This window comes from Dendrobium catenatum, unplaced genomic scaffold (genome assembly GCF_001605985.2).
Source record: "Dendrobium catenatum unplaced genomic scaffold, ASM160598v2 fragScaff_scaffold_167, whole genome shotgun sequence".
In the NCBI taxonomy this organism is placed as follows: domain Eukaryota; kingdom Viridiplantae; phylum Streptophyta; class Magnoliopsida; order Asparagales; family Orchidaceae; genus Dendrobium; species Dendrobium catenatum.
This window is the reverse complement of record NW_021318629.1, coordinates 48725-74449: the sequence shown is the minus strand read 5'-3', so window position 1 is coordinate 74449 and position 25725 is coordinate 48725. Positions and strand designations below refer to the sequence as shown.

Genomic DNA, 25725 nt, shown 5'->3' with positions numbered 1-25725 from the left:
CACGATACGGATACGGGAAACGCCAATTCTTAAAAATACAGGATACAGATACGGCGTGGATACGGCATTATAATATATAAATAATACATAAAAATTAAGAAAATAATCAAAGTGTAATATTTGAAATAACAAAAAATTTGAAATAAAAGTAAGCATTAAATATTTAAATGTCTAGTACAACAACAAAAACAAAAAGATAAATTGTTCAGCACATGAAATTTCAACTATTAAATAGAAGGAATGATAGAATTAGCTTCTTTAGTGGGTTGTCTTTGAGTTTCTATATCATCTTCAAGAAATATCATAGCTCCTAATTCAGGCTCATCAAGTAAAAGATTAGCAATTTCTAATATTCCCATATCCTCAAGAGATTCAAATCCATCTCCAACAACATCCCACATCCTGTTGTCTACTTTCATATAAGTTGGAGTTTTCCTTGAGAGAAGTTGAAGGTTTGTATGAACATAAACTAAATCTTCAGCCCGTTGTGGAGTAATTTTATTTATCTTCATTGATTGGATGAACGAGTATGTACTCCAATTTCTTTCACAACAAGATGAGGATGAAACTTCGTCAAGCAATTTTATCACGATTGTTTGAAATAGAGGCGCTGAAGCTCCATGTATAATCCACCACATTTTCGGATCAATTCTTCACCTATCACGCAATGACTCTTGGTCACCAAAGTCCTCTAAATAACCAAAAATTTAGCAAGCTCAATATTGACACTTCTTCTCTCCTCGTTTAGAAAATAACGCTTCAAACATATCTTTCTCATATTTGAAATTTCTAAATCTTTATACGGAGAAACTCTTTGAAGATCCTCTTAAAGTCATTCTTTAGTTGAATATCTTCAAAAAAATATTAAAATGAAATAATGAAAAAATGTTGAAATTATCAAACAACAAATTGTGAATTAATAATGAAAAATGTTGAAATTTACCTGGGATTTAGTGAGTGAGCCAAGCAATGTAAAGATGTATTACTTTTGCTTCACCTATCTTCTAGAATAGCATAAATAACATTCCAAAAGCTTGAGTCTTCATGAAGTGTTTTCCTCTTATGGCTATATATAATTTATTTTACTTTGGCAAACATTGAATCCCACATCTCATAAATGAGATGTAAACAAGACTTATCCGTATCAGCTACTCTCAACATCTCATAAATTGGATCTATGAAATTTATGATGTATTCAATCTCATCCCACCAAAATCATCTAAAAGTTTCTCATTTATATATCTAGCCTTTCCAAAATCATATTCCCTATAGCATGACCATTTGTCAATGATCACCATAGCTTGAAGAGCATTTTTTATTTTTTTGAATCTTCTCAACATTACTATAACCAAGGCAAACCAAGTTTCAGCAACTGCAATCATCTTCAAATTAGATAAGTCATTGAACATATAGAGTCTCATGTAGTGATTCATAATAAAATTCCTAATTATAACTGCATCTCCAGCAATCACTATTATCCAATGACATTCATTATAGGTGATTTCGTTTGCCTCGGTATTCTTAGCTGTACAAATATTCTTCAATGCAAGATTAAGCGTATGCACAACACATGGTATCCAGAAAAATATGAGGATATGTTTGCTCTACAAGTATACCATCAGCTCTACAAATAGGTGCATTATCAGTAATGACCTGGGTGATGTTTGAAGGCCCCACCCTCAAAATAACTTCTTTGATTAAATTAGAAATAAAGAACTTATTCTTGTACTGTCCTTCACAGCTTACAGCTTTGATAAACATATGATAACTCTCTGTTACAGCCATGAAGTTGATAAGTGGTCTTCTTTGTGGATCTGTCCACCCATCACAAACCAAAGTAACTCATTTTTCCTTCCAAACTCCTCTAGTAGGCTCGAGCAACTTCTCGATATTATCCCTCTCTTTGCAACAACTTCGTTCTAATGACATTATATCCAGGTGGCACGTATCCTGCAAGATTATTATTCCATGCATAGGTAAAGGCATTCTTGTAATATGGATTCCTTGCTAGGTTAAAAAGAAGTCCAGCTGAGTAAAACATTCTAGCTATTTCCCCATCTAATTGTTCTCTCATTTGTAAATTAAATGCTTTCACCAAAGCACTGACACAACATGTTTTCTTCTTTTTGGTTTAAATCCCTCCATCCAAAAAGGTCCCTTGTTAACAGTACTGTCATCACTTCTAATCGAAAAAGATGATGAAGGATATAAAGCATTAAGTGCTTGGAAGTGGAATATGTTTTGGAAGCTTTTTTTTACTCTTTTACTCAGCTTCACTGATTTTTCTTTGCAATTCAGTCATTTGTGATGAGCTTATATTCGGACATACTTTAATTTCATGACCACTAATCTTCAACAAATGAGCTTTCACTCTATAATATAATCCTTTGTATGTGGCATTACAAAAATTACATTTGAATGTAATATTGCCACCACCTTCTGACGTTTTACCTATTTTTGTCTCATAACCCCATAGAGGTTTGTTATCTTCAATATTGGTCTCTGATGGACCATCAGTAGACCCAATTTCTATACCACTAGAGCTCATTATCCTACAAATGATCGACACAGATTAATCCACATGAATTTGAAACATGAAAATTTTTAATTAAAAGTGTAGATATATTGCGCCTATGCCGGGGGTCCAAAGGGGCGCTGCCCCCTGGAGGTGTTCGACCTTATTCGGTACCCCTCTGTACCGAGTACCGAGCAGTACCGAGCAGTACCGAGTACCGAGCGGTACCGAGCACTGAGCAGTATCGAGTTCAGGTACCGAGCCTACGATTAAGAAAACGAAGAACAAAGAAAATGAACCTTCAATGCTCACGTCGCCTTCACTATTCGTGTTGTCGAGTCGCTTCGTCGACGAAGGATTTTGTCGGCTTTAATGCTCACGTCGTCAAGCCTCTTTGTCGACGAAGGATGATCCTGTCCGCTTCTATGCTCGCATCATCGAGCCGCTCCTTCGACTATAACGAAGAAGACGAAGACCTATGCAGAAACGAAAAACCTAGCTCGCCGAAATGTTTAAGCCGCATAAATGAATAGAGATATCGAGCGGATAGCCGAAATGAATAGGGCAAATTGCGGCACTTCTTTTTAATAGGACATGCGTATCCGATATGCGTGTCCGATCAAATTTAAATAATATTTTAATTGGACACGGCAAAGCTGTATCCGACACGTATCTGTGCCGTATCGGAGGAGTATCCGTATCTGACATGTGTCCGATACAGCATACCTCATAAACAGGCGTATCCGTGCAACATAGGTTGAAAACAAGCAAAATTCTGCTAAAGGTAGCCAAAAACACCACCCAAAAGAAGCTAATGTCACTGGAACATGTATAAGCTGTAGATACCTCAAAAGTTCTCCAACAGCAAGTAAGGAACCATGAATGCTATTGACTGAAGCATTTTTACCAAGTCCAACCTGAGCAGCTTCACACATTCGGTAATACCTAGAAGTTTGCAAAAGATGTAACCACTTCATCAAAATAATAAAGCATAAATGCTATGGAGACAAAAAAAAATGAGCATAAACAAAAATGAGCAACATAAAAATTTATAGTAAAAACTTCAACGGATAAGAAGCAGCAGGGCTCCTACTGCGGTTTTTGCTTTACTTTTCTCTAAAGGGAAAAGAATATGAACAAAGGATATAAGCAGCTCCACTGTTTTTAAAGCAGTTACTGTGAGTTCGAAACTGGACATGGACTTCAAGCAAACACGAAAATCTAGAATCATATCCACATGCCATGACAAACAAAAACTTAGACCACATCAAAGCAATTCAAGAACCAACAAGCTATCAGTCCTTTTAAAAAATAGTAAGCAATATTTGCAAATCAAGAAAATAACATCTGAATTCCCAATTAGCTGCCAAGCTATCATTTATATAGTTGCATTCCAAAAATCACAGCACTGCCTGCTAAATATCATACAAATTCAAAGTTTTGTATATATTTATGTAAAATGTTTATCAAGTTAGTATTTAAATTCATAGTTTGACATACCATTGCACACGCCACCGTGTCTCACGCTTCTCAATGACACGGAGACAAGCTCTCAAAGCTTCTACAGCCCTTTCTCTAACAGCCAAAGTGGGATCCCTCAATGCAACCCATATGGCATCTACAAATTCAGGAACATGTACATTGAAAACTGTAGATGCATTTTCAGCCATTTCCTGTGGATGAAATAAAATGCATCAGAAATGTAATGGAATTGGGAAAATGCATAAATTTAAATAAACAGGAAGTGATCATCGAAAAATTATTACCAGCTTAACAATATAAGAACCAAAATTTATGCATCAAATACAAAGGAACAATTATAGATGTTTGAAAAACTACTATATTAGGTAAATTTGTGAAGCCATAGATGTCTAAAAGAAAGCATCACTTTAAGTTTAAGTTCAGCGCATCTAAGAATCTTTTCTTCTTATAATAAGTGCTGCAATAGGTCATGCATCTTTGGGGAAAAAAAAAAGCAACAACAACAACAAGCCTTTATCCCACCAGGTGGGGTTGGCAAAATGAATCTTTTTTCTCCATTGTGTACTATTAAGAGTCAAATTCTCATTTAAATATGATAAAAAAATTCATTTTTAATCTTTTTTAGCAAAATCTTTTTAGGTCTACCTCTAGCTTTTTTAACATAGGACGGATCTAATACATCTACTTTCTCCTAACAAAGTCATCGAAAGGCCGACATTTTATGTGACCAAACCATCTAAGGTGACTCTCTAATATTATATGTCACAAGAGCTACTCCAACAGTTTTATGTATACACTCGTTTCATATTTTGTCTCTAAATGTAAAGTCACTCATCCACCTAAACATCCTCAGCTTGACAACGTTTAACATAATTTATGCTTCTCTTTTAATGATCAGTATTTTGGGTCATAAACCATTGCAATTCTCTTTGGAGATTAAAAAAAACGCTAAAAGAAAATGCCCCTGAGACAACATAACAGAATTAGGCAAACAATAAAGCATTCAAAAGGATAAGATCATTGGCAATACAATCAGCATTTAGAGGAATGAATGAAAACGATTCAAAGCTGACACTAAATGGATGTTGTACGGCTAAAAATAATGATGATGATGGTTACATGTGATAGAAAACTAGTGTTTTAGATTCGACATTGACCATAGAAAGTAACTGAACTATTATTGGAAAAGGCTGTGCTCTACCCTTCAAGAAGCAAAGCAAGCAACAAGGCAAGAAGTATGGCAAGGATTTCAAGTGAATATGCAACAGGGCATTCTTCATCGAAATTCAGGTATGAATTCTTGAGAAGGAATAGTACAAAAAAAAATCAACATCAAACCTACATCCCACAATAAAACAAAAGGAAAATGCTACAGCACCCCTTTTCTGCTATAACATCACCTATCAGCAGCTTCCTAGACTAATCCATCATTATGTAGGCAGAATTCAGAAGAGATACAGAAAGCAGAAGAAAAGAAAAATACATTGGAATCATGCATTCACCTTGAGGATAAGGACAGCAGCAAAACGGCGATATTCAATTCTTTCTCCATGAAGCCAATCAAGAGCATTTTTTATCTGGAGGTACAGAGGAAAAAAATTTATTTTTCAAGTTATTCACTAAAATGAAACAACAGGAAGCATACCTGTCTCTCCACCTCATCTGCAGTCATCGCTCCACCAGCTCTGGCTAGATGGCCTAGTACCTTACTTCCAAGAACTAAGATTTCAGGGTCCCGTTTCACTTCAAACACCATCCTCATATAGCTAGAGAACTTTGAGACCTTGGATGCATTTTCACCCAAAGCAACATCAATCAACTCATCTATGGCTCTCAAAGCACCCAAATTTTCGGCAACATCACTACTTTCTAGAAGGAAAGAAATACGTTCATAAAGCTGATCCATGAAACGAAAGAATGACTCCCCAGTAAGATCGTGAGTTTCCTCTTCGACATATTTCCGTAAAGCTGGTAAAGCTCCATCCTGAAAAATAAAATGAATATTTGAGCAGAAAATAACTTGACATATATGTATATGACAGGACCAATATGCAATTCCCATTCGGACAAATCTTGTAGTACATATGGGTTAGCACAGACAGAACTTCCTCATTACACTAAGAACTCTCAAAACACATAGCAAACTAAACTGGAATATGAAAATAAACTACAGCAGCCCTTTATTAAAAGGGAAAGAAATTCTGTAGTGCGTAGAGAAACAAAATGTGGACTAAATTCAAACAAATTATACTACTTTTAAACATGCAATAAGAATCTAAATTGCGAACCTTCGTAAATGGATCCAAATGAAACACTACGTGCATTCTAATAATTACTAAATTGCAACCAAGAATCTGCAAGTGGAAAGAATGTAATATTTAAAAGCTCCAAATGAAACACTACGTGCATTCTCATAATGAAATACTCACATAAATAATTGAAATTGAAGGATTTTTAAATCAAACTATGTGCATTTACTCTAATAAATATGCTAATATCTAAATCTAAGATCAAAAAAATGCAATGTGAACTAAAAATAAGACAAATACAAATTGTGCTTCTGATGAGGTCATCAACAGACATTTTAGGCATGTCTACCGGCGAAGGAATCGTAGATCAACGGCTACGATTAGGAGCTTATATTTCTGATGTTTTTCCATGTATCTTTTAATTTCAGATTTTTCAGTTTACTATTTTGCCCTTATGAATGTTGAGTCATTGTTGTAGTCCTTTGGGCTTTTGAGTCATGTTATTTTCTTTTGATGAGACCTATATAGAGAGGTCTTCTACTTTGCATGAGGTTAATGTTTGATTAATTTAATTTCTGAGATTTTCATTTTTTTTTTCTTCTTCTTGCTTGAGAGCTTGAGAGAAAGAGAGGAGACCTAGGATAGGCTCAAACCGGAATACCCAACAGCCCACATAGGTGAGCTCTTGGTCTTATCTTATTTTTCTTGTCTTCTTCTTCCCCACCTCACCTCCTACACCTTACCTCTTCCCCTCCCCTTTCCCGTCTCCCTTACCAACCGGCCCAACCAATCCACCCAAGACCCGTCGGCCTTCCCTCCCCTTGCCGCCGGCTCAGGCCAGCCCACCACCCCCTTGCTCAACCCCCTCCTCCCCGTGAGCCATCCCGCCGGCCCTCCTTGTTAGAATTTTGAATTTCAAAATTCAAATCCTTCATTAACTCTTTCCTAAAATACCTCACCACAAATAGGAATGAGATTTAATTGAGGCCCAATCTATTTTGAAATTCAAATTCAATTCCCTCTCTTCCCTCCCCTCATTAGGAAACTTTCCCAAATTAAATTAAATCTGAAATTTAAAATCAGATTTGATATAATTTCCTTGGCCCCACTAATTAATCACAATTTTCCCTTTCCCTCCTTGCTTGCCCCCCCCCCTTGTTCCCCCCCCCCTCTCAACATTTTCTCTCTCCACTTGCCATCTAAGCCTCCATTAAGTAGCCAATTAATTCCCCCCCCCCTAACAGCCGCCCCTCTCTCTAGCCTAATTTAGGGAGATTCAAATTGCAATTAATCTCTCCCTCTATCAAAGAAAATCTGATATTCAAATTCAGATATTCTTAAAAACAAAATCTCCCTCCAAATCCCAACCCATAGCCTACCCACCCCCTTCTCCTCCCCACTCCAAGCCGACAGCATCCCTCCTCCAAGGCCACGGTTCCACCACTTGTCCCTCTCCCTAGCTCACGGCAAGCTCTCCCACCTCTCTATTTCTTCTTCCCTATCCAATCCCACCATGAATGGCGGATCCCGAGATTGATAGCGGATTGGTATTCGACATCTACGGCGACATCCACATCACCCGTTCACCCTTCGACGTCGGGTTGGCTCCGACGACACTGTGGAAGATTATTTGAATCGTATCCTTCCCACTCTCGTGGACGTCATAGAAGATCAATTCCAGGACTACGATTGGACAATCATTGGCCGCCATCCACCACCACCTCCACCAACAGCTACCTCTCCGGTAACAAAGACCTTCGTCTCCTTCGTAGTGGTGCTCTCCATTCTTGTATGGTTCTTTCTTCGCCGCTAAGCCAAGAGTGAACAAGTGGAAGGTGCTCGACATGAATTTTCTCATTATTAAGCGTAGGATTTTGTTATGAGCATTTAAGTATTCCCTTTTATCATTGGATTTTGTTTGAATTGTTTGGTTAACTTCAAAGCACATCTTTGCCTAAGCAAATTGACTACTTAGAATTTTTTAATCCTTTACTTTATTAGTGATAACTTTGTGGTGGTAACGCTTTATTTATTTACCATCTTAATTTCCGCAAGCAACTCCTACACGATTCACATCAGCTTCCCTCTAAGAATATGAAAAGTGAACAACCGTTGTGAAATTTACACAACTTTCTTTCAAATACAAATCCATAATCATATTCAAAAGCCCCATCTTTTTTAAGTACAATCCTTCATGTCCCTGTGATGAAGAATCCCTCCGATGAAGTTATGCAACACCAATTATAAGACGGCTATCTAATTTTGTTTTTAGCTAAACCAAGCAAGCCTGCAATCAAATACTAAATCGCGAACCTTAAGATATTTTAATTTACACTTATTTCAGGCCTCCAAGACCTCTTATAAAGAAAATTTATTTCAAAATTCAAACGTCTAAGGCCACCTCGTCTATAAATAGGTCGTAAGTGCAACTCTTAAACAAACTTGATCCTCTTCATATATGGGATAGAGTTGAACATGTTTGTAATGCAATGAACATTTAGATGAACTTAAATGCAAATCATGAACTATATCCTCTGTATGAAAATAGAGACGATAAAGTTCAAGCAATCAAAGTTTAATCATTCAAACAAAGGTTATTACACTTCATAAAAAAAGGGTTTATTTTCCAAAAAAAATTAATAATTTACAAAGACAAATATTTCGAGCACATATCCCAATGATGGACGCATTGATACAAAAACAATAGAAATGTGCACTATTATCACAATGCCATCAAACCTCAAAATAAATTATTATGAGCTCAAATTCAAAATAAATTACAATTTTTTTAAAAAGAGTTCAAAGGAAATACCTTGTTTATAGGTTAAAGCAATTACCCATCTATCATCTGCAAGAATTTATCGAAGATAATAAGAATTTAAGTATGACCTATGCTTGTAAAGAGCCAAAATCACATCAAGTGTATCTCTATGTTACTTTCAAAAGTCACGCACCAGTAAGAATGTGGCAAGTGTCACACAATCAAGTGATTTTGCTATAAAATAGTACTACTAAATTATAGTTACAATCAAGGCAGACTGAATGGATAGTTCACTGTAAAATGCCACTAGTAAATTATAGTTACGACCAAAGTCCGAAAGTTCTCCAATGGCTCAACCCCCTAAATGTAACCATTGACATACTTGATAGAACATGAAGCTCTATTTTAGATAATGTCAACATAAAATTGTCCCCTTAGACAAGCATCCACCCAAGATCTATAAGATTTCTTGGATGAAGCAACTCATGGTTACTAATAAAGATCATTTAGTCAAATTATGTTAGCTATCTCTGTTGACTAAGTAGATCATACTCTATGAAAATCGGGGATAAGGGAGCCATAGGATCTTGATTGGATTCATCATCATTCTCCCTAACATCCACTCTAAGATAAAAGAAATTTATACTTTATCATTAAATCAAATCACTGCTAAGATAAGCAATTAACGGTTGTCAACTAGCCTTAATAGAAAGTTCTCTCTCATAAGTCATAATTGAGATAATAATTAGCTATAAGTGCTTGCACCTATGAAAAATCTCGAAGCAAATCATAAAGTCCTTACAAATTGAGGGCGAAATGAGTAGATATTGCCTTATCTAATATCTAATCTGCCTTCTAAAAATTTAACTGCGCGGATTTTTTAAGCCAAAAGCAAAATCATAGGCCACTTATAAACAGTGGTATGTTTGTGTGTTATGTGCGTACACAACAAGGCTAACGGCGAACGAACTTGGATGAAGGCAAGCTCCAAAGCAATGCAAGGCTAAACATGGTGTGCTATTGCATCCACGCAACAACCAATAAAGCCGTATTATCCAATGATAAAAGCACGGGGCTACTTAAGGACCACAACAACGCACGCAAGAATAAGAATACATACCATCATCACCGCTATCACAGCCCTATGAGAAAATTCCAGTAGCCATTATCGCTAACTAGCCTTTATCATTGTTGCTCATCATATTGGTGTTTCCAATAAAACTTTAAGTACAACAATGATATAGAGAAGAGGATACAACACAATGTAAATATGGCAATCAATATTAATCCAACAAATAAGCATCACATATGCATGTTTGAATGCAAATTTCAAATGTGTTGTACAAGAATAACTTTCTATGGGGTCACAAAACTAGCCCATAACTATTCCGAAGAATGTAAAGCACGCAAAACCCTTTCCAAAGTCATGGGCTTTGGGTAGTTTATAAAGAAGCCTGAAACGATAAGAAGTAACATGACAACGAGATAAAAAGATGGCACCTTGGGATTTCCCCTTGTACATAGGTCTGCGAGAATGCGCTGAAGAGAGTCACCGCAGGCGCCGCTGCTGGAAACAACTCCGTGGCGGATCGAGGGCGGCGTAGCGGCCATCGCTTCAGGTATCCATGGCGCCCTCGAGGCTTAGGGGATGTTTGGTATCGGATTTATTTCGAGTTTTTAGTAGGATTTACGGTAAATCCAGCCAAACGCAAAAAAAATTCGCGGTAAATCCGGCAACTCCGTAAATCCCGGATTTGCGGATTTACACGTAAATCTGTAAAATCCCGGTAAATCCTAATCCCGCTAGAAGTCGGATTTACGAGATTTGGCCGAAGAAGCGCGCGAAAGGGAGAAAGTTAACTTCACAGCGAGCGAGCTACCGTCGTTGCTTCAGATCAAAATGTTGTAACGTCCGAAGAAACGACTCGTGCAATCTTTACACACAGTCGAACAGCAACGAAGGTAATTAATACTAGTAAAATAGTAATTAAATTATTAATTAAATAATTAGTAGGCTTATTAGTTAAATAATTAGTTATTTCTTTAATGGCAAACAAATTTATAACTTGATGCGGAAGCGAATTAAGTGGCTTTATATTACTCGTTCAATTTTAATTTATAACTTGATGCGGAAGCGACAATATCAACATCTCACTATTCACAAACATATTTTTTTCAATTGGAGAAAGAATATATCTAAAATATTCTTTTACAAGTTATAAAATAAAGTTCGCTTGAAAATTAATTCTTACATTTTAAAGCGTTACTATATTTTATTGTGAAAGATCAAGTTTTTCCATTGGAGAAACCCTAACAATCATATATATTGATATATTACCGAAAATCCATTGGATCAAATAAGATTCTGACATGACATACGATTTTGAGCGAAAAAGTTTTTAATCAAAATTGGGACCATCCATACTTCTTTTTATTAAAACTTTTGTTTGTATGTATTAATTATTCTGTGCAGACAACGGTCACCATCAGGGGGCAAATCAGAATGCACGACATCACCCCACTTTCTGTCTACCCCAACTACGTACCCACTGTGCACCGAATGATGTGGCGTGCTCTGATTGGCATCTGAACATAGAACTACGTCCGGTGTCCGCACATAATAATTTCTCGTTTTGATGACAAGATTCTTCTAAGTTTAAGATTGCTCAACTCTAATGACATTAAAGTACTCAAATACTCATAAAATATTAAAAGAACAATGATAATCATTCAAAGTTGTCTAATGAAATGCTTAGATTTTGAAGAGAATAACTAAAATATACTAACAAAAATTAATAAATTGACTTTCATTCAACACATGAAATAGACTTTAAGTGAAGATAATTATTGGATTTGGAGAATCTTAAAGCTTAGCCAACTAATCAATACCACAATCGCTATCAACAATCACCATCACTCACTCGCAACTACCAAACCAACAAGCACTGATGTCCATCATCAACCAACCGCCGCCATATATACATTCACTCGATCACTGTCATCTACCATCAACTAATGTAGACGATCATTGTCACTTGGTATCTTTATCATCCAACAATTCACAATCAAGCTGAACAGCAAAATTGTTCTTACAAAGAGATACAGCATAAATATGAATATAATCAATAATGCTCTATGACATGATATGCCTGCCATGAGTGGATTGAATACAATGGAACATGAAGAATGCTTACAAGGTAAGCTTGACAAGGAAGGGGGGATTAGTAAGGCTGAAAAGAGGATGGTGTCAAAAGCTTCTCCTCGAGCTCTTTGAAGCCCTGATAAATTGGCTCAATCTGGCTTTGGGGCAGAGCCAACCGTCGCACCTCGGTCATATATCTGTTAGCAGCCAAGGAGCCTATTATCAAGAAATTATATAAAAGAGACTCACATAGAAGAGAACATCACATCATCATCATCATCATCATTATCATCAGCCTTATCCCAAAAATACCAGTACAAGTAGCATTCAGGAGATTTTGTCCAACAACAAATAGTTTTCAATAAAAAGGCAACCAAAGTAACAAATCATGATAAACTCGTTAAATACCAAGCATATTCAGTGTATCCTTCTATTAGCTGAAGGGAGATCCAGGTACAATAATATTTGTTTAGTTCTATTTCCTTCATGAAGATTGCTCTGCATTGAGGAATGTTTGAACCTGGGAATTGTCTATTAAGTCTTCTACAAGAAGAATATCTATTACAACGATTACTTATACCAAGCATATATGATAAGGACATCCGACCTTGGAGGTGCCACAGGCGGAGCAACATTTTGCGTGAAGGCTCAGGAGAAGAATGACAGGATATCTAGAACGATTTGCAAAAGAACACGTAAGTGAGCGTAAGTTTCCGTTTCGTTTCTTTGTGCCTTTCTTACATGAATTGATCAACGTTTGCTTTGAGAACATGATGAATGTGGAGGACAAAGTGTGATTTGGCTTTGACGATGTGTTTTCCCTCTTTCCCTTTTTTTATTTAATTAATTTAATAAAATTTTTATTAGATTTTAACAGTTGTATACATAGAGTTTTCATCTATCCATCTCTATTAATGTATTGACTCTATATCTATAACAATAATAATAATAATAAATTAATAAAGGTACCATAAATCTCAAGAAATAGTTTCTTCCGTGGGAGGAAAAATGATTTTTAGTCGTTCAACAAATACCGCCAACCTTCAATCTCACCTACCCCCTCTACCAGCTATAAAGGAATTCAGCAGGCATTCATCCTTTGGGGGCAATTTAAAGCATGTTTAGGGAGCTTTGACAGCTTCCTTAATCATTGTTGCTTTCAATTAAGTGAAATTACTAAACAGCGTGAGCTATCACTTGCTTGGATGACTGATTTCCCAAGAGTTATGCACCCCTACTGTTTAATAATGCCATTTTACAATACTATAGATTAAATAATGACTACGTGTGTGAAAACATATGGGCAAGCTACGAATTACTTTATATAGCATAACTCCGCACAATTACATCATAATTTTTCAAGTCTACCTACATCAAATTTATAAGGAATAATGAATCGCTTATCATACTCAGGCTACAGAGAAAGCCCATACCTCCAATATATCCCTGCTCAATAGTAGCATTGGGATGGGTGCCATCCCATTGTGATTGTTGGTGGAAAAATATAAGGCTCAAACATATTTGGAATATATTTCAAACTAGGATGGCACACAATAATTTATAAACATTTATAATGATTTTCGTTGAATAATTAAAAAAAAAAAACTGGAAATAATATTCAAGCAGAGATAGGACTAAGGTACAAACCTGTTTGTAGCGCTAGCAATTTTATCCCGGATTCCTTTTTGTAATATTGATGTCTGCTCTAATGCTGAAGCTCCGCCAAACATATAGGAAGCTCCAGTTGTTGTAGTGCCTAGCTTATTAGCAAGAACCAACATAACCCACTCACGAAGAACCACAAGGACTGATCTCAGAAGACGCAGCCTCAGATTTTGTGAAGGTACAATAGCTCCATTTGATAATAACTGATCATAAACAGACAAAATAGCTTCAGGTCTGCCCCGACAGGCTGCAAGAAGACCTCTTGCTATTTCTTCATCTCCAACTACTTCAATGCCAGAAGATAAACGTTCCTGCAAAATGTTCAGTTTAGGTGTGGCACCTAGATCAAGGACCAATAGACTTTCAAACGTTAGCTAACATATGAACTCTATTATACTTCAATAATGAACAATAATCATAAGCTAAGGAAGAAATAAACCATTAGCCGGTTTGTCTTGCAGAAAAAAAAACTAAGAAAATGAATATGAAGGAAAAATGAGAGTTGTGAAATGGATATCAAGGTAAGTTTTACCAGGGCAGCCTTCTCGAGATGAAGGCATAATGCGTCCAAGGGTATGAAGGATCCATCTACAGGATAAAGATTTGATCCCACCCTCTTCAATACTGCACAAGCTTCAGCAATGCCACCTCTTGAAAGGGCCTGATCAACGAGTCTAGCCCATGTTTCTCTAACAATTTTACTGTCCGCATCTCCAGAATAGTTTGCAAAGTTGAGCATTTCCAAGCATATCTAGAAAAAAAAGTTACTTAAATTAGTTGAAGCAAATGAAAAGGCTGCAAAGAACATAATAAAAGATGATAAAAAAATACTAATAAGGTATTTCATTCTGTCATTAGAACACAAATTGAGAGAAATAAGCGAAATTGACCAAAAATTTTCAAATACAGAAAATGGTGATGGCGACTTAGTAACATGTACTAGCAACTACAGAGAAATACACGTCTATCATAGCTGCTGCTACTTAGCCAAAGAGAGCATTTGTGCATGTCAAGAAAACCAGGAGGCATGAAAAAAAAAACAATTTAGGCTAGAAACAAAAGTAACTTCAAAAATAAGTTAGAAGGTCAGATCTACAGCCTCTCCACCAACTAGCTTACACAGACAGACAAAACAATTACCTAAACAATTCAAAAGAACGAACCGCAAAAGGCTTGCAATTTAATAAAGCTCAACATGTTGAGAATAAATGCAATTAGTTCAAACCAAGTCAGAAAGGAAAAATAATAATGTTAGATCTCCATCATTACACTTTCTCAATGCCTTGAACTAATAGCTAGCCCTACATAACTTGATGAGTTGCAATCATTGCATGAAAAGGCCATAGCAGCACCTGTTGCTATCAACTATCATAATATATTGAATCTTGCTGGAAAATAGCTAATGTTGAACCAAGCCTCAACATTCACTCATCACTAGATTTCTTTACAAAGCCGCATATAAAGCAGAATTAATATATTACTTGCTGAAGTAATATTGCCTCTAATAGAGCATTATTTGAATAACTATCCATCACCATGTGAGCGGATGAATTAGCTTTACTAACCAATATAAATGATGCAGGACTAACTTAAATGCTATGAATATGGTTTCATTTGAGCAGCACGCTGATCTGATGTCCCCATCAATAAAGTTGATTACTTATGCAAGAAATGATTAAAGCAGCCAGAAATGAAATAGAACTCTCAAATCCACAAGCCTTTAACAGCATAATTTTACAGAAAATTGAAGTCAAGCCACCAATGGCCACTTTAAACAAATTTGTAGATAATTCAAGATATGTATTTTCAATAGTTGGGTGTCCCTCTTTGGCCATCACTCCTGGTGCTTTCTGAAATCCACCAGCTAAAAAAACTCAAATGAAATTGCTTTCTTAGAAAGCCATCTTTCTTTTGAAGAGGAACAAGATTGCACTTATTAACTCGGAGCTTAGTCCGATCCCTCTTTACTATTGTTTCTTATGGAATCCTAATTGAGTCATCAAAAAGATATATACTATTATAACATTTTTCTTTCCAGAAAGGTAGAAAAGGTGGCAGCTTAATTCCTAGAGTGGAAAAATATTTGCATATTTAAAGTCATGGGTGTTATGATACATGCAATCAATATCTCCCTCCTAAGCACAAAAATATTGAAATCTCTTTGCTCATCAGAATTTCAGTGACTTGGAAAGGCCCTTGGAGGACAAATCGAGAAGTCTTGAAAGCTACAAAGATGACTACCAAGATGATTACTATGTTGTGGAGAGGATCCTCAGATGATTGGTGCGCTAACAACAATCCAAGAGAAATCTATCAGACTTGATGTCGATAAAAAACACAAAAAAAAGTCCCAAAAGATGCCCACGAACTCTGTGACTGAAAAGATTGTGTCAAGCAATTACAACGACATTCTGACTGATGAGGTCATCGACAGGAGGTTTCGGCAAGTCTACCAGAGACGACATCGGAGATCGACGGCCATGATGGAAAGCCTCTACTACTGATTTTATTTGCACTAGCATTTTATGTATTATGCATTTTCTTTTCCAGTTTTCCCCATTTTACCCATGAGGGTATTAGTTTGCTTTTGTAGCCCAGAGGGCATTTTAGACTTTTATATTTTATTGTCATGTGGAGCCTATTTAAAGGACTCTTGTATCTTGTATGAGGGATTGATATTTTTGATGAATGAAAAGAAAAATTTTCTTGCTTTGTTCTCTCTGTGAGTGCATGAGGATCTCTTGGTGAGTTCTTCAAACTTGAGATCTCTTAGTGAGTTCTCTAATTTCTTTTTATTTACCTCCTCTTACCCACTCGAAGCTCTCACACTGTTTCCCTAGCATTGGCCGCCGAACCCCTTGGGCTTCCCCCACCCGTCGGCCAACCTAGCCCCACCGGCCGACCATGATGCCGCCGGCTTCCCCTCACATCCAGCCTCCCACCACCACATCCTTCCCTCACTCTCTCGATTGAAATTTGATTTTCAAATTTCAAAAGTTTCCAAATTTGGACGAGCCATTTTAGGAAAGATTTGAATGTTTGAAATCAATTTCATATTCATGAAATTGGATTCATGAAATAGCAAATTCCTAGTCACCCTCCCAATTTGGAATCCGGCACCTCATCCCTAATTCTCCTCCCCTCTCCTTGATGTCGCCGCCCCCCATCATTGGCCCCTCTTGATTGCATAATTAATCCCAAATACAATTTTGAAATTTAATTCCTAATTTCAAAATTTTCCCTCCGGTTTTACTTAAAACTGAAATTTATTTCAGTTTTAATTTCAAACCCTCCCCTAATCAAGCCGCCGGCCCCCCATCAAGCCTCCTCATTGAGAAAGTTTTAATCCTCCCCTTAATTTGGGGATTTCAAAATTAACTCTCAAATTTTCCCTCCCAAATTCCTTAATCTGAAATCAATTTTAGATTTCTACCACTTCACAACCTTGCCCACCCTAAACCTACCGCCGGCCTCCCTCTCCCTTACCAACCCGTCGGCCTCCCCTCTCCCATTTGAAGAATTCTGCGCGGCAACCTTTCATCCTCCCTTCAAGGATGCATGGAGGAACCCGAATGGATCTTTGGGTTTGAATACGATAACCGAGGAAGAGTCAACATCCTTAGATCCCCATTCTTCGACGTCGACTTTGATTTCGACGACACCGTCGAAGAATATTTGGATCGGATTCTACCGACACTAGTAAATTCCATCGACGACCACTTCTCCGTCTACACGTGGATCATCAAAGGTCGATCTACCGTGCCACCTCCACCTCCGAGATCCTTCTCTACGGCGACGTTCCTTGGCTCCTCCCTCCTCGTGGCAACCTCACTACTAGCTTGGACGATCTTCCGCCGCTCAACCTAGTCTTCGTAGGAAAGAGAGAAAAGGTCTCAAGGTGTGAACAATTCTTTATTACTTGTGGGATTCAAGTTACTAGTTTTTAACGTTATTATTTTTCTTGTATTAGATTAAATCGTCCGGCTACCTTCTTTTATTGTAATTCTTTTGCCTAAGCAAAGATGAACTCTACAAGCTCTCGTAACCGATTGGAATTTGAAGCATGAAATTATGAATGGTTAGGCTTTAATTAATTTTCTTTTCTTAAATCATGTGTAACTCAATTCATGCATCACATCACTGACACCATCAATCCACATAATCAACATCGTAATTGGAACAGTTAGCACAAACAAAAAACCATTTAGGGCCATGATTTCCTACAATTAATGTTTTCAAGCTTTCCAATTAAAACCAACATTCTCGATTTTTTATTAACAATGTGACAAAGAAAAGTATTTTCACTTTTCAGAATTCACTATGGAGGAGATTCCACAATCAAATAGATCTTCTAAACTACTATATGGTAGCATTTGATAGTTTTTTTTTTCCAAGAAATTGGTGATTTTTAATCTTATTTCATATATTTCTAATTCCTCTACTCTATCATGAGAAGTTTTTGCCAAGCTTTTCACTCCAAAAAATAAAACTAAGGGGCCATTTTGTTTTTTGTTTTCCGTTTATATATTTTATTTTGTTTTTTTTATGTTTTAATACAACAACAACATCAAGCATTTATCCCACTACGTGGGGTCGGCTACATGACTCTTTTTTCTCCATTGTGTCCTATTAAAGGTCAAATTCTTGTTTAAATCTAATAAAGAAAGGTCATTCATAATATTTTCTAACCAAGTCTTTTTAGGTCTGTCTCTACCTTTCTTAACATAAGTCAAATCTAATACCTCTACTCTCCTAACCGGGTCATTGGAAGGCCGCCGTTTTATGTGACCAAATCATCTAAATATGTTTTAATAAAAAATAAAAATATGTTTCACATTCTAAATAAGCATTGTTTTTATTTCAATTGAATATTGCATAAGAAGATGATGGCTGCTTGTGGTGGCGATGACCAATAGACAGACATAAGAGGGTGGTTTTCACTTTAAAAATGAAAAACACCTAAAGAATAGCTAAAAGTTATTTTGAGTTAAAAAAAAAACAACTTGATTTGTTTTCAAAACCAAAAATCAAAAAACAAAAACGGCTAAAAACACAAACCAAACATATTTTTTAAAAAAACAAAAATAAAAACTTATCCCAAACTGCCCCTAAACTCTAACTCCCTAAACAACATTTCTAAAGAGCTTACTCCATGCACTCCCCATGAAGCACAATCATTAGATTTTTGGAAGAGCAGAAACTTAACCATCTTTTCCAACATTGCATGAGAAGAATATTGCAGTGAACGTCCATACATATATGTAAAAAATTTTCAATCCATACTGATAAGGTGCCTGTTCTAATGAATTAAAGTGCAACAGAACTGATAAGTGTGCAAAACAGTTTATGTCCAGTAAGGGTTAAATTGGAAAAGCATTCAGCAAACTCCTGCCTAATCCCAGCCAAATTGATAATAGAGATGGAGCATGCTAGTAAGTCACAGCTTACAAAGCTTGGATTTAGTCAAATTGGTCGCTTTCAAAAGAATTTTGCCCCTAATGACAGCATCATTATCATTTCATCAATGTTGTTCATTTGTAAGGCTTCATTTTAGACAAATCAAGTATATTTAATTACCCTCATCATCATTAGTTTTATCCCCATGATTTGAGAATGGTTTTATGAATTCTCCTCCATCAATTCCAACAGAGAGCTATATAACGTGTAAATTATAATTTGCACAGTTATTTTAGTGCAACTACTAACATTTTGCCTACCCTTTTTTTAGAGCGTTTCCATCATTGTATCTTTCACGCTCTTTGTCACATTTATCATTGATCTAGCTAAGCCAAACTTTTGTAATATCACGGAATATGTCCTACACCTTCTCTTATCGCTTTCACATTAGTCATTTTACTTTTCTTTTCTCTATTTGATGTAATCAAAAAATATAGGGGAGATATAGGGGAGCCTATATTTTTTTATCACAAAAAAGAAACGAGACTCTTCCTATAAAATAGAAGACACAAAATACCTTACAAAGAAGATATAACTTAAATAAAAGAAAATAAAATAAAATTACAAAAACTCTTGCAAGACGGCTAGCAAACAACACGACAAACACCCTAAAGTTGCTGCACTTAGAGAAGAGGGATACAGGTGGAGCGGCACTTGCGGAGAGACGAAAGAGGTAAGAAGCCCGAGAAAAAAGGTTGGAAAGAGCCCGCAGGATTTCCGGAGGGGATGAGAAAGAAGGGTGGAAAGAGCCCGCAGGATTTCCAAGCAGCCCGCAGGTTTACAGATTTTTTCCAAAAATCACATATCACATAACTTCTTAAAACATTACAATACGCCCCATATATATAGGTATGAAAGGGGAAGACCAAGAGAAAAACATTAATTCCATAGGAATTCTAAACACCATAACATTAACACATAATTACTTTGCACGAAAAAACACATCCCAACCCAAGAACCGAAGTGGTAGCCGCGGGAGCCAAGGAGGCGACACCCTAAAGTTGTTGCACTTAGAGAAGAGGGATACAGGTGGAGCGGCACTTGCGGAGAGACGAAAGAGGTTAGAAGCCCGAGAAGAAAGGTTGGAAAGAGCCCGCAGGATTTCCAAGCAACCCGCAGGTTAACAGATTTTTTCCAAAAATCACATATCACATAACTTCTTAAAACATTACAATACCCCCCATATATATAGGTATGAAAGGGGAAGACCAAGAGACACAAACATTAATTCCATAGGAATTCTAAACACCATAACATTAACACATAATTACTTTGCACGAAAAAACACATCCCAACCCAAGAACCGAAGTGGTAGCCGCGGGAGCCAAGGAGGCCGAGCGAAACCAAGGGGCCACGGCCTCGGGAAAGGAGCCCAGGCGCGGAAAACCAGCAGCCGGCCGGATTCCAAGGGGCAAAAGCAAATAAAGCCATGGTGGAATTCAAGGAGCCACCATGGGAAAAAGAAATCTTGGAATTCCAAAGGCCGGTTTGGAATTCCAAGAGAAAAATATTAATACAAACATAAAAAGCATAAAAGAATATTTAATAAAAGATAATAAATGAACTAAAATGTTAGCTCATAATGAGCTAACCCTTGGTTCAATAAATGAACTAAAGTCCAGCTCATAAATGAACTAAAAGTTCAGCTCAAATATGATAAACTACTAGACTCAAGAGAAGCCAAAATATGATTTATTTTGGACTAGTGTTGACCCCCCCTTTGTCTACATCACTATTCCAGATGTAAAAATCATCTCAACCTTTTTACCTTTTTAAGATGCATGCCACAAGCTTTCTCATCTAGAACGTCCTACTGCTTCGTAAAACTCCTCCATACAAAAAAGATGAAACAATCCTTGCATGGATTGAAAAAGAATCAGGCTCAACCAAGCTAGCCCATACCAAGCTATCCACAATGCCCAAAAGCTTTAAAATGAAGTTTCTTTAATATTTGAATGCATGTGCAAGCATAGACAGTTAATCTTTACATGATGAATTGAAATAAAGAAAAATTACAGTCAGATATATAATTAACGAATGCTACAATCTAAATGGATAGAACAAAGCAAATCTGTGTCAACAGTTGGCACTGAAATTTCAAACTAACAAATTACTAAGATCTAAGTCTAGGGTTTAATAACTTTAGTTTAAGGTTAAGTTACTATATTCAAGGAAGTTTCTTGAAAACAAGAATCCACGCGCTCATGTAATGTGAACTGTAAGTTCCTTTAATGACCAAGGCAGCAGAAACGAGCTTAAAAGCCAGAAGCATGCAGGCAGACAATAAGCATAGATAACCACAAAAATAAGAAAGTCCCAACATAAGTAAATCTAGGTCTAACATACAAGATAAACTATATCAAAGCAATACAAATTAGATGCAGATGCTCGAATCAAACAGTGCAATTTATTAAACTTCTAATTAAAACCATATGACCCATACTTTAAAAAACACACCCAAAAAAAAAAAGACCTGGTGTTCTTAAACTGAATCAGTATATTTTAAAAAATTGAAAGTCCTCACCTCCCAAAGTTGAAAAGGTACAGCATAATCATTGTATAACTGGGTGATGCTCTTAAGATTCAATTCCAGCTCCTTAGCCTTATCTCTAGCAATCTTTGCTGTATTGGCATCAAAAACCAAATTTCCACGTGGAAAAGGGTCATTTGGATGTGATTCATTAGTAACCTGAAGCCCTTCTAGTTTAAATGCAATTGACTCCAACTCCTCCTTTACTTTCATTTGAAATCGAAGAACAGCAAGTTTGGCCTCAAGCATATCCAACAGACCATTATCCATGGTACTCATGGTTGATGATAATGAACCATTAATACTAATTGCACTTTTAGCCTGCAGGACTGCATTGCTCAAATACTGGCGCCTGGTTTATCAAAGATGTACTATATATTCATTAAATCTAGAATTCGCAGAACTATCCTAAAGAATGAACAATGTGGATGCATAAATGATAGGAATTGCAAGCAAACCTCTGGTCCAAAGTAGGAGCATCCGCAGCATCAGTACATTGTCTTTCCGCCAACCTGTAGAGAACATGAGCAGCCAGCAAATGCTGACGCTTCATAACATAGTATCTTGCAAGAAGATCAAGATACTTGGTTTGACTAGAAGGAATAGGCGTCTCCAGTTCTCTTGTAGTAGTAATTGGTGTTGATGCAGCAACTGCTTGAACCTAAAGAAAGAAAAATTGGAAGCAAATTAAATTTTGAAATAAGAAATGATGCAAATTCCAAAAAAACCTCAGAACATAATAAATATAAAAAAATTTCCATGCAGAACTATGTTCAGTCCTCCTGTTATAATATCTTTCAATAAATAAAAGGTAACAGGACTAAAAGCACAAGGTATGTGGTCAACTATTCTCAACCAAGATTCCCAGGTAATAGAGACTACCTACATGTCTTAAAATATTAGAAACATATGGATGTGAACTTTGGAAATGTTATAATATTTAAGGAAATAGTGCCACCAAGATACAGATGGAGTCCACTTTGTAGAAGTGGAGACACGGCACGAATGTGAGAGGATGCGGAGCAGGAACGGAGTTGAGGAAGAAGGCATAAAGAAACTTTTACTATCTTTTCATTCATTTGATTACAGAGAGCAAAGCCCTATATATAGATAAAGGCTAAAAAATAGACAGCAAGAAAGTGCATATTAACGTTAATAAAAGAAGGTATTGTGACGTGGAGAAGCCACGTCAGCCTTGTAGTTAACAAGTCCCCCGCAAACTTATGGCTAGGAATCGGCGATAAGTTTGGATGATAGATCTTTGAAGCGCTAGTGTGGAAGTGGCTATGTAAATATATCGGCGAGCTGATCTGTAGTGCATATATGATGGACCGAGAGATGCTTGTCCCGAATGCAGTCCCTGATGAAGTGACAGTCGACATCAATATGCTTTGTTCGGGCGTAAAACACAGGATTGTTTGCTAGGGCTAATTGTTGAGGTGTTGTCGCAATAGATTGTTGTGGGAGTAGTCTGAGATAGATGAAAGTCTTCGAGAAGACGTCATAGCCATAGAACTTTGGATGCCTCAGCGGCCAAGGCGCGGTATTCGACCTTTGTGGAAGAGCGAGCGACCGTGTTTTGTTTCTTGATCTGCCAGGAAATAAGAGAGTTACCTAGAAAATTACAATAACCGGATATATATTTCCTGTCTTGGCTGCAGCTAGCCCAATCCGCATTTGTATAGCCACTGAGAGTGAGGTTGCCCCTGCGAAGAGGTAGACATGTGTTGGTTGATCCTTGGATGTAACGAAGGAGGCAGTTGAGAGCGTCGAAGTGAATGTTGAGAGGGTTATGCATGTGTTGGCATAGCTAATGGACAGCTAATTAGATGTCTGGGCGAGTGAGAGTTAGGTATTAGAGGGAGCCAATTAAGTGAAGATATAATTGAGAGTTGGCGAATGGTTCATTAGATTTGTCAGTGGTGGTGGTTTTACAAGGTGTAGGTGTGGATAGGGGTTTTGAATTTTGCATTCATGCATGTTTGATAATGTTCTGAGCGTAGGATTGTTGGTGAAGTAGTATGCCGTAAGATGTGGGAATTGCTTGGATACCAAGAAATTGAGATGGGGAATCGAAATTGTGCATGCATGAATTTGTCGTGGAGATTAGACAAGAGTCTGTCAATTTCGGTGGTAGAGTTCCCAATTAGGAGAATGTCGTCCACATAGATGAGGATATAAATACGAACGATTCCGGATTTGTATTAGAGAAGAGACTCATCAAACGAGCTGATGTTAAATCCAAAGCTTTGCAAGTGATTTGAAAGAGTGGCGTGCCACTCTTAGGGTGATTGTTTGAGACCGTACAAAGCTTTATATACTTTGCAAATGTAAGTGGAATGAAGAGAGTAGTGGAATTTTGGGGGTTGATGCATGTAGACGGTGTCTGAGAGTTTTTCGTGGAGGAAAGCATTTGAAATGTCGAGCTGGTGTATTGGCCAATTGTGTTGTAAAGCGATGAGGATAAGAATACGAATTGTTGGCATTTTTGGTGCAGGACTGAAGGTTTCTATGTAGTCTATGCCGTGTTCTTGGTTGAATCCTTTTGCGACCAATCGAGCTTTGTATCGAGCGATTGAGCCGTCAAAATTAAATTTGGTTTGGAAGGTCCATTTGCATTCCAGGACGTTCTGGTTTGGTGCGGGGGGAACTAACTCCCAGGTTCCTTGATCTTGGAGAGCTTGGAATTCTTGGGACATGGCTTTACGCCATTGTTCAAGTTTGGCAGCTTGATTGTATGTGGTTGGTTCGGTGGGCTGAAGGACATGAGCAAGATCGAAAATTTGTTTAAGTTTGAGTGAGCCAGTTTTAAATCTAGTGATCATGGGGTGCCGGAAGGATTTGTGAATGGCTTCGGGTGCAATGATTTCCGAAAGGTTCTGTTGAGCTGTCGTGGGTTGGTCATTGGAGAAATGTGAGTTGGGTGTTGTGGGAGTGTTGTTTTGGCGAGGAGGGATAATCGTGGGTGTAGATGGGATTTGAAGGTGTGGTTTTTTACTGTGCCCGTGAGAGGAGTTGAGATTGGTAATGGATGGGGTAAGTTTGGATGTGGGCACAAGTAGGAGAGGTGGAGTTGTGAGAAAGTTGCAGGGTGATTCCGATGTTTGAGTAGATTGTTTGGAGTAGGGAAAGATAGCCTCGTTGAAAATGACGTGACGAGATGTATAAATTTTATTTGTTTTTGGGTCGAGAAATTTGTAGCCTTTTGGGAGGAGGCATACCCGATGAAGACGCAAGGATACGATAGAGGGGACAATTTGTTTTGGTAGTAAGGTTTTAGCCAAGGGTAACAAAGGCATCTGAAGACACGAAGGTGGCTATAAGTTGTTTGATTGTGATGAAGAATTTCGTGGGGAGATTTATTGACAGTGTTGTGAGAGGGTAGGCGATTGATTAGGTGAGCGGCAATCAAGAGGGTATCCACCCATAAGAGTTAAGGGAGAGAAGCTTCGGCGAGTAGAGAGCGAGTTGTTTCAATTAAGTGACGGTGTTTACGTTCCGCCATGCCATTTTGAGATGGTGAGTAAGGGCAGGTGAATTGGTGAATAATGCCGCAATGATGAAGAAGGGTCTTGAATTTGTTATTAATAATGCCCCACCGCCGCCAGTACGCAATTTAAGAATTTTGTATGGAAATTGTCTTTCGACCATTCTTTGAAATTCAAGAAACTTGTTGAACACATCGGATTTATGGACGAGAGGGTACACCCAAGTGTATTTAGAAAAATCATTGATGAATAAGACGTAATACCTATATCCCTGAGTAGGGATAATTGGGGAAGGTCCCCAACCGTCATAGTGGACTAAAGTAAAGGGGGATGTTGTTACACTTTGAGAACTAAGGTAAGGTAACTGATGGCTTTTTGCCATTTTACAAGTGTTACACATGTTTGATTTTGTGCGAATACAAAAACTTGGTTGATG

General features: G+C 37.3%; 2 protein-coding genes across 4 annotated transcripts in view; both read right to left on the bottom strand.

Annotated features, from left to right (window-relative positions):
• The window catches only part of LOC110111565 (serine/threonine-protein kinase TOR), an 81259-nt gene extending 70295 nt beyond the window's left edge, over positions 1-10964 (bottom strand). For 2 of the 3 annotated variants that reach the window (XM_020843487.2, XM_020843488.2), the window contains exons 1-5: positions 10508-10964; positions 5643-5981; positions 5500-5574; positions 4016-4188; positions 3362-3460 (exon numbers count right to left, since the gene is read on the bottom strand). In XM_020843487.2, coding sequence (XP_020699146.1) covers positions 3362-3460; positions 4016-4188; positions 5500-5574; positions 5643-5981; positions 10508-10618 — 797 coding nt within the window. In that variant the 5' untranslated portion in view covers positions 10619-10964. Of the gene's footprint in view, positions 1-3361; positions 3461-4015; positions 4189-5499; positions 5575-5642; positions 5982-9058; positions 9095-10507 lie in introns of all 3 variants that reach the window. The other variant, XM_028692853.1, reaches the window with a different exon arrangement.
• An 895-nt stretch (positions 10965-11859) lies between these two features.
• Positions 11860-25725, bottom strand: part of LOC110111562 (nuclear pore complex protein NUP155) — a 35225-nt gene continuing 21359 nt past the window's right edge. The window contains exons 9-13 of the mRNA XM_020843485.2: positions 22260-22462; positions 21796-22153; positions 14347-14565; positions 13797-14125; positions 11860-12346 (exon numbers count right to left, since the gene is read on the bottom strand). Of these exons, the coding sequence (XP_020699144.1) occupies positions 12229-12346; positions 13797-14125; positions 14347-14565; positions 21796-22153; positions 22260-22462 (1227 nt within the window). The 3' untranslated portion in view covers positions 11860-12228. The remainder of the gene's footprint in view (positions 12347-13796; positions 14126-14346; positions 14566-21795; positions 22154-22259; positions 22463-25725) is intronic.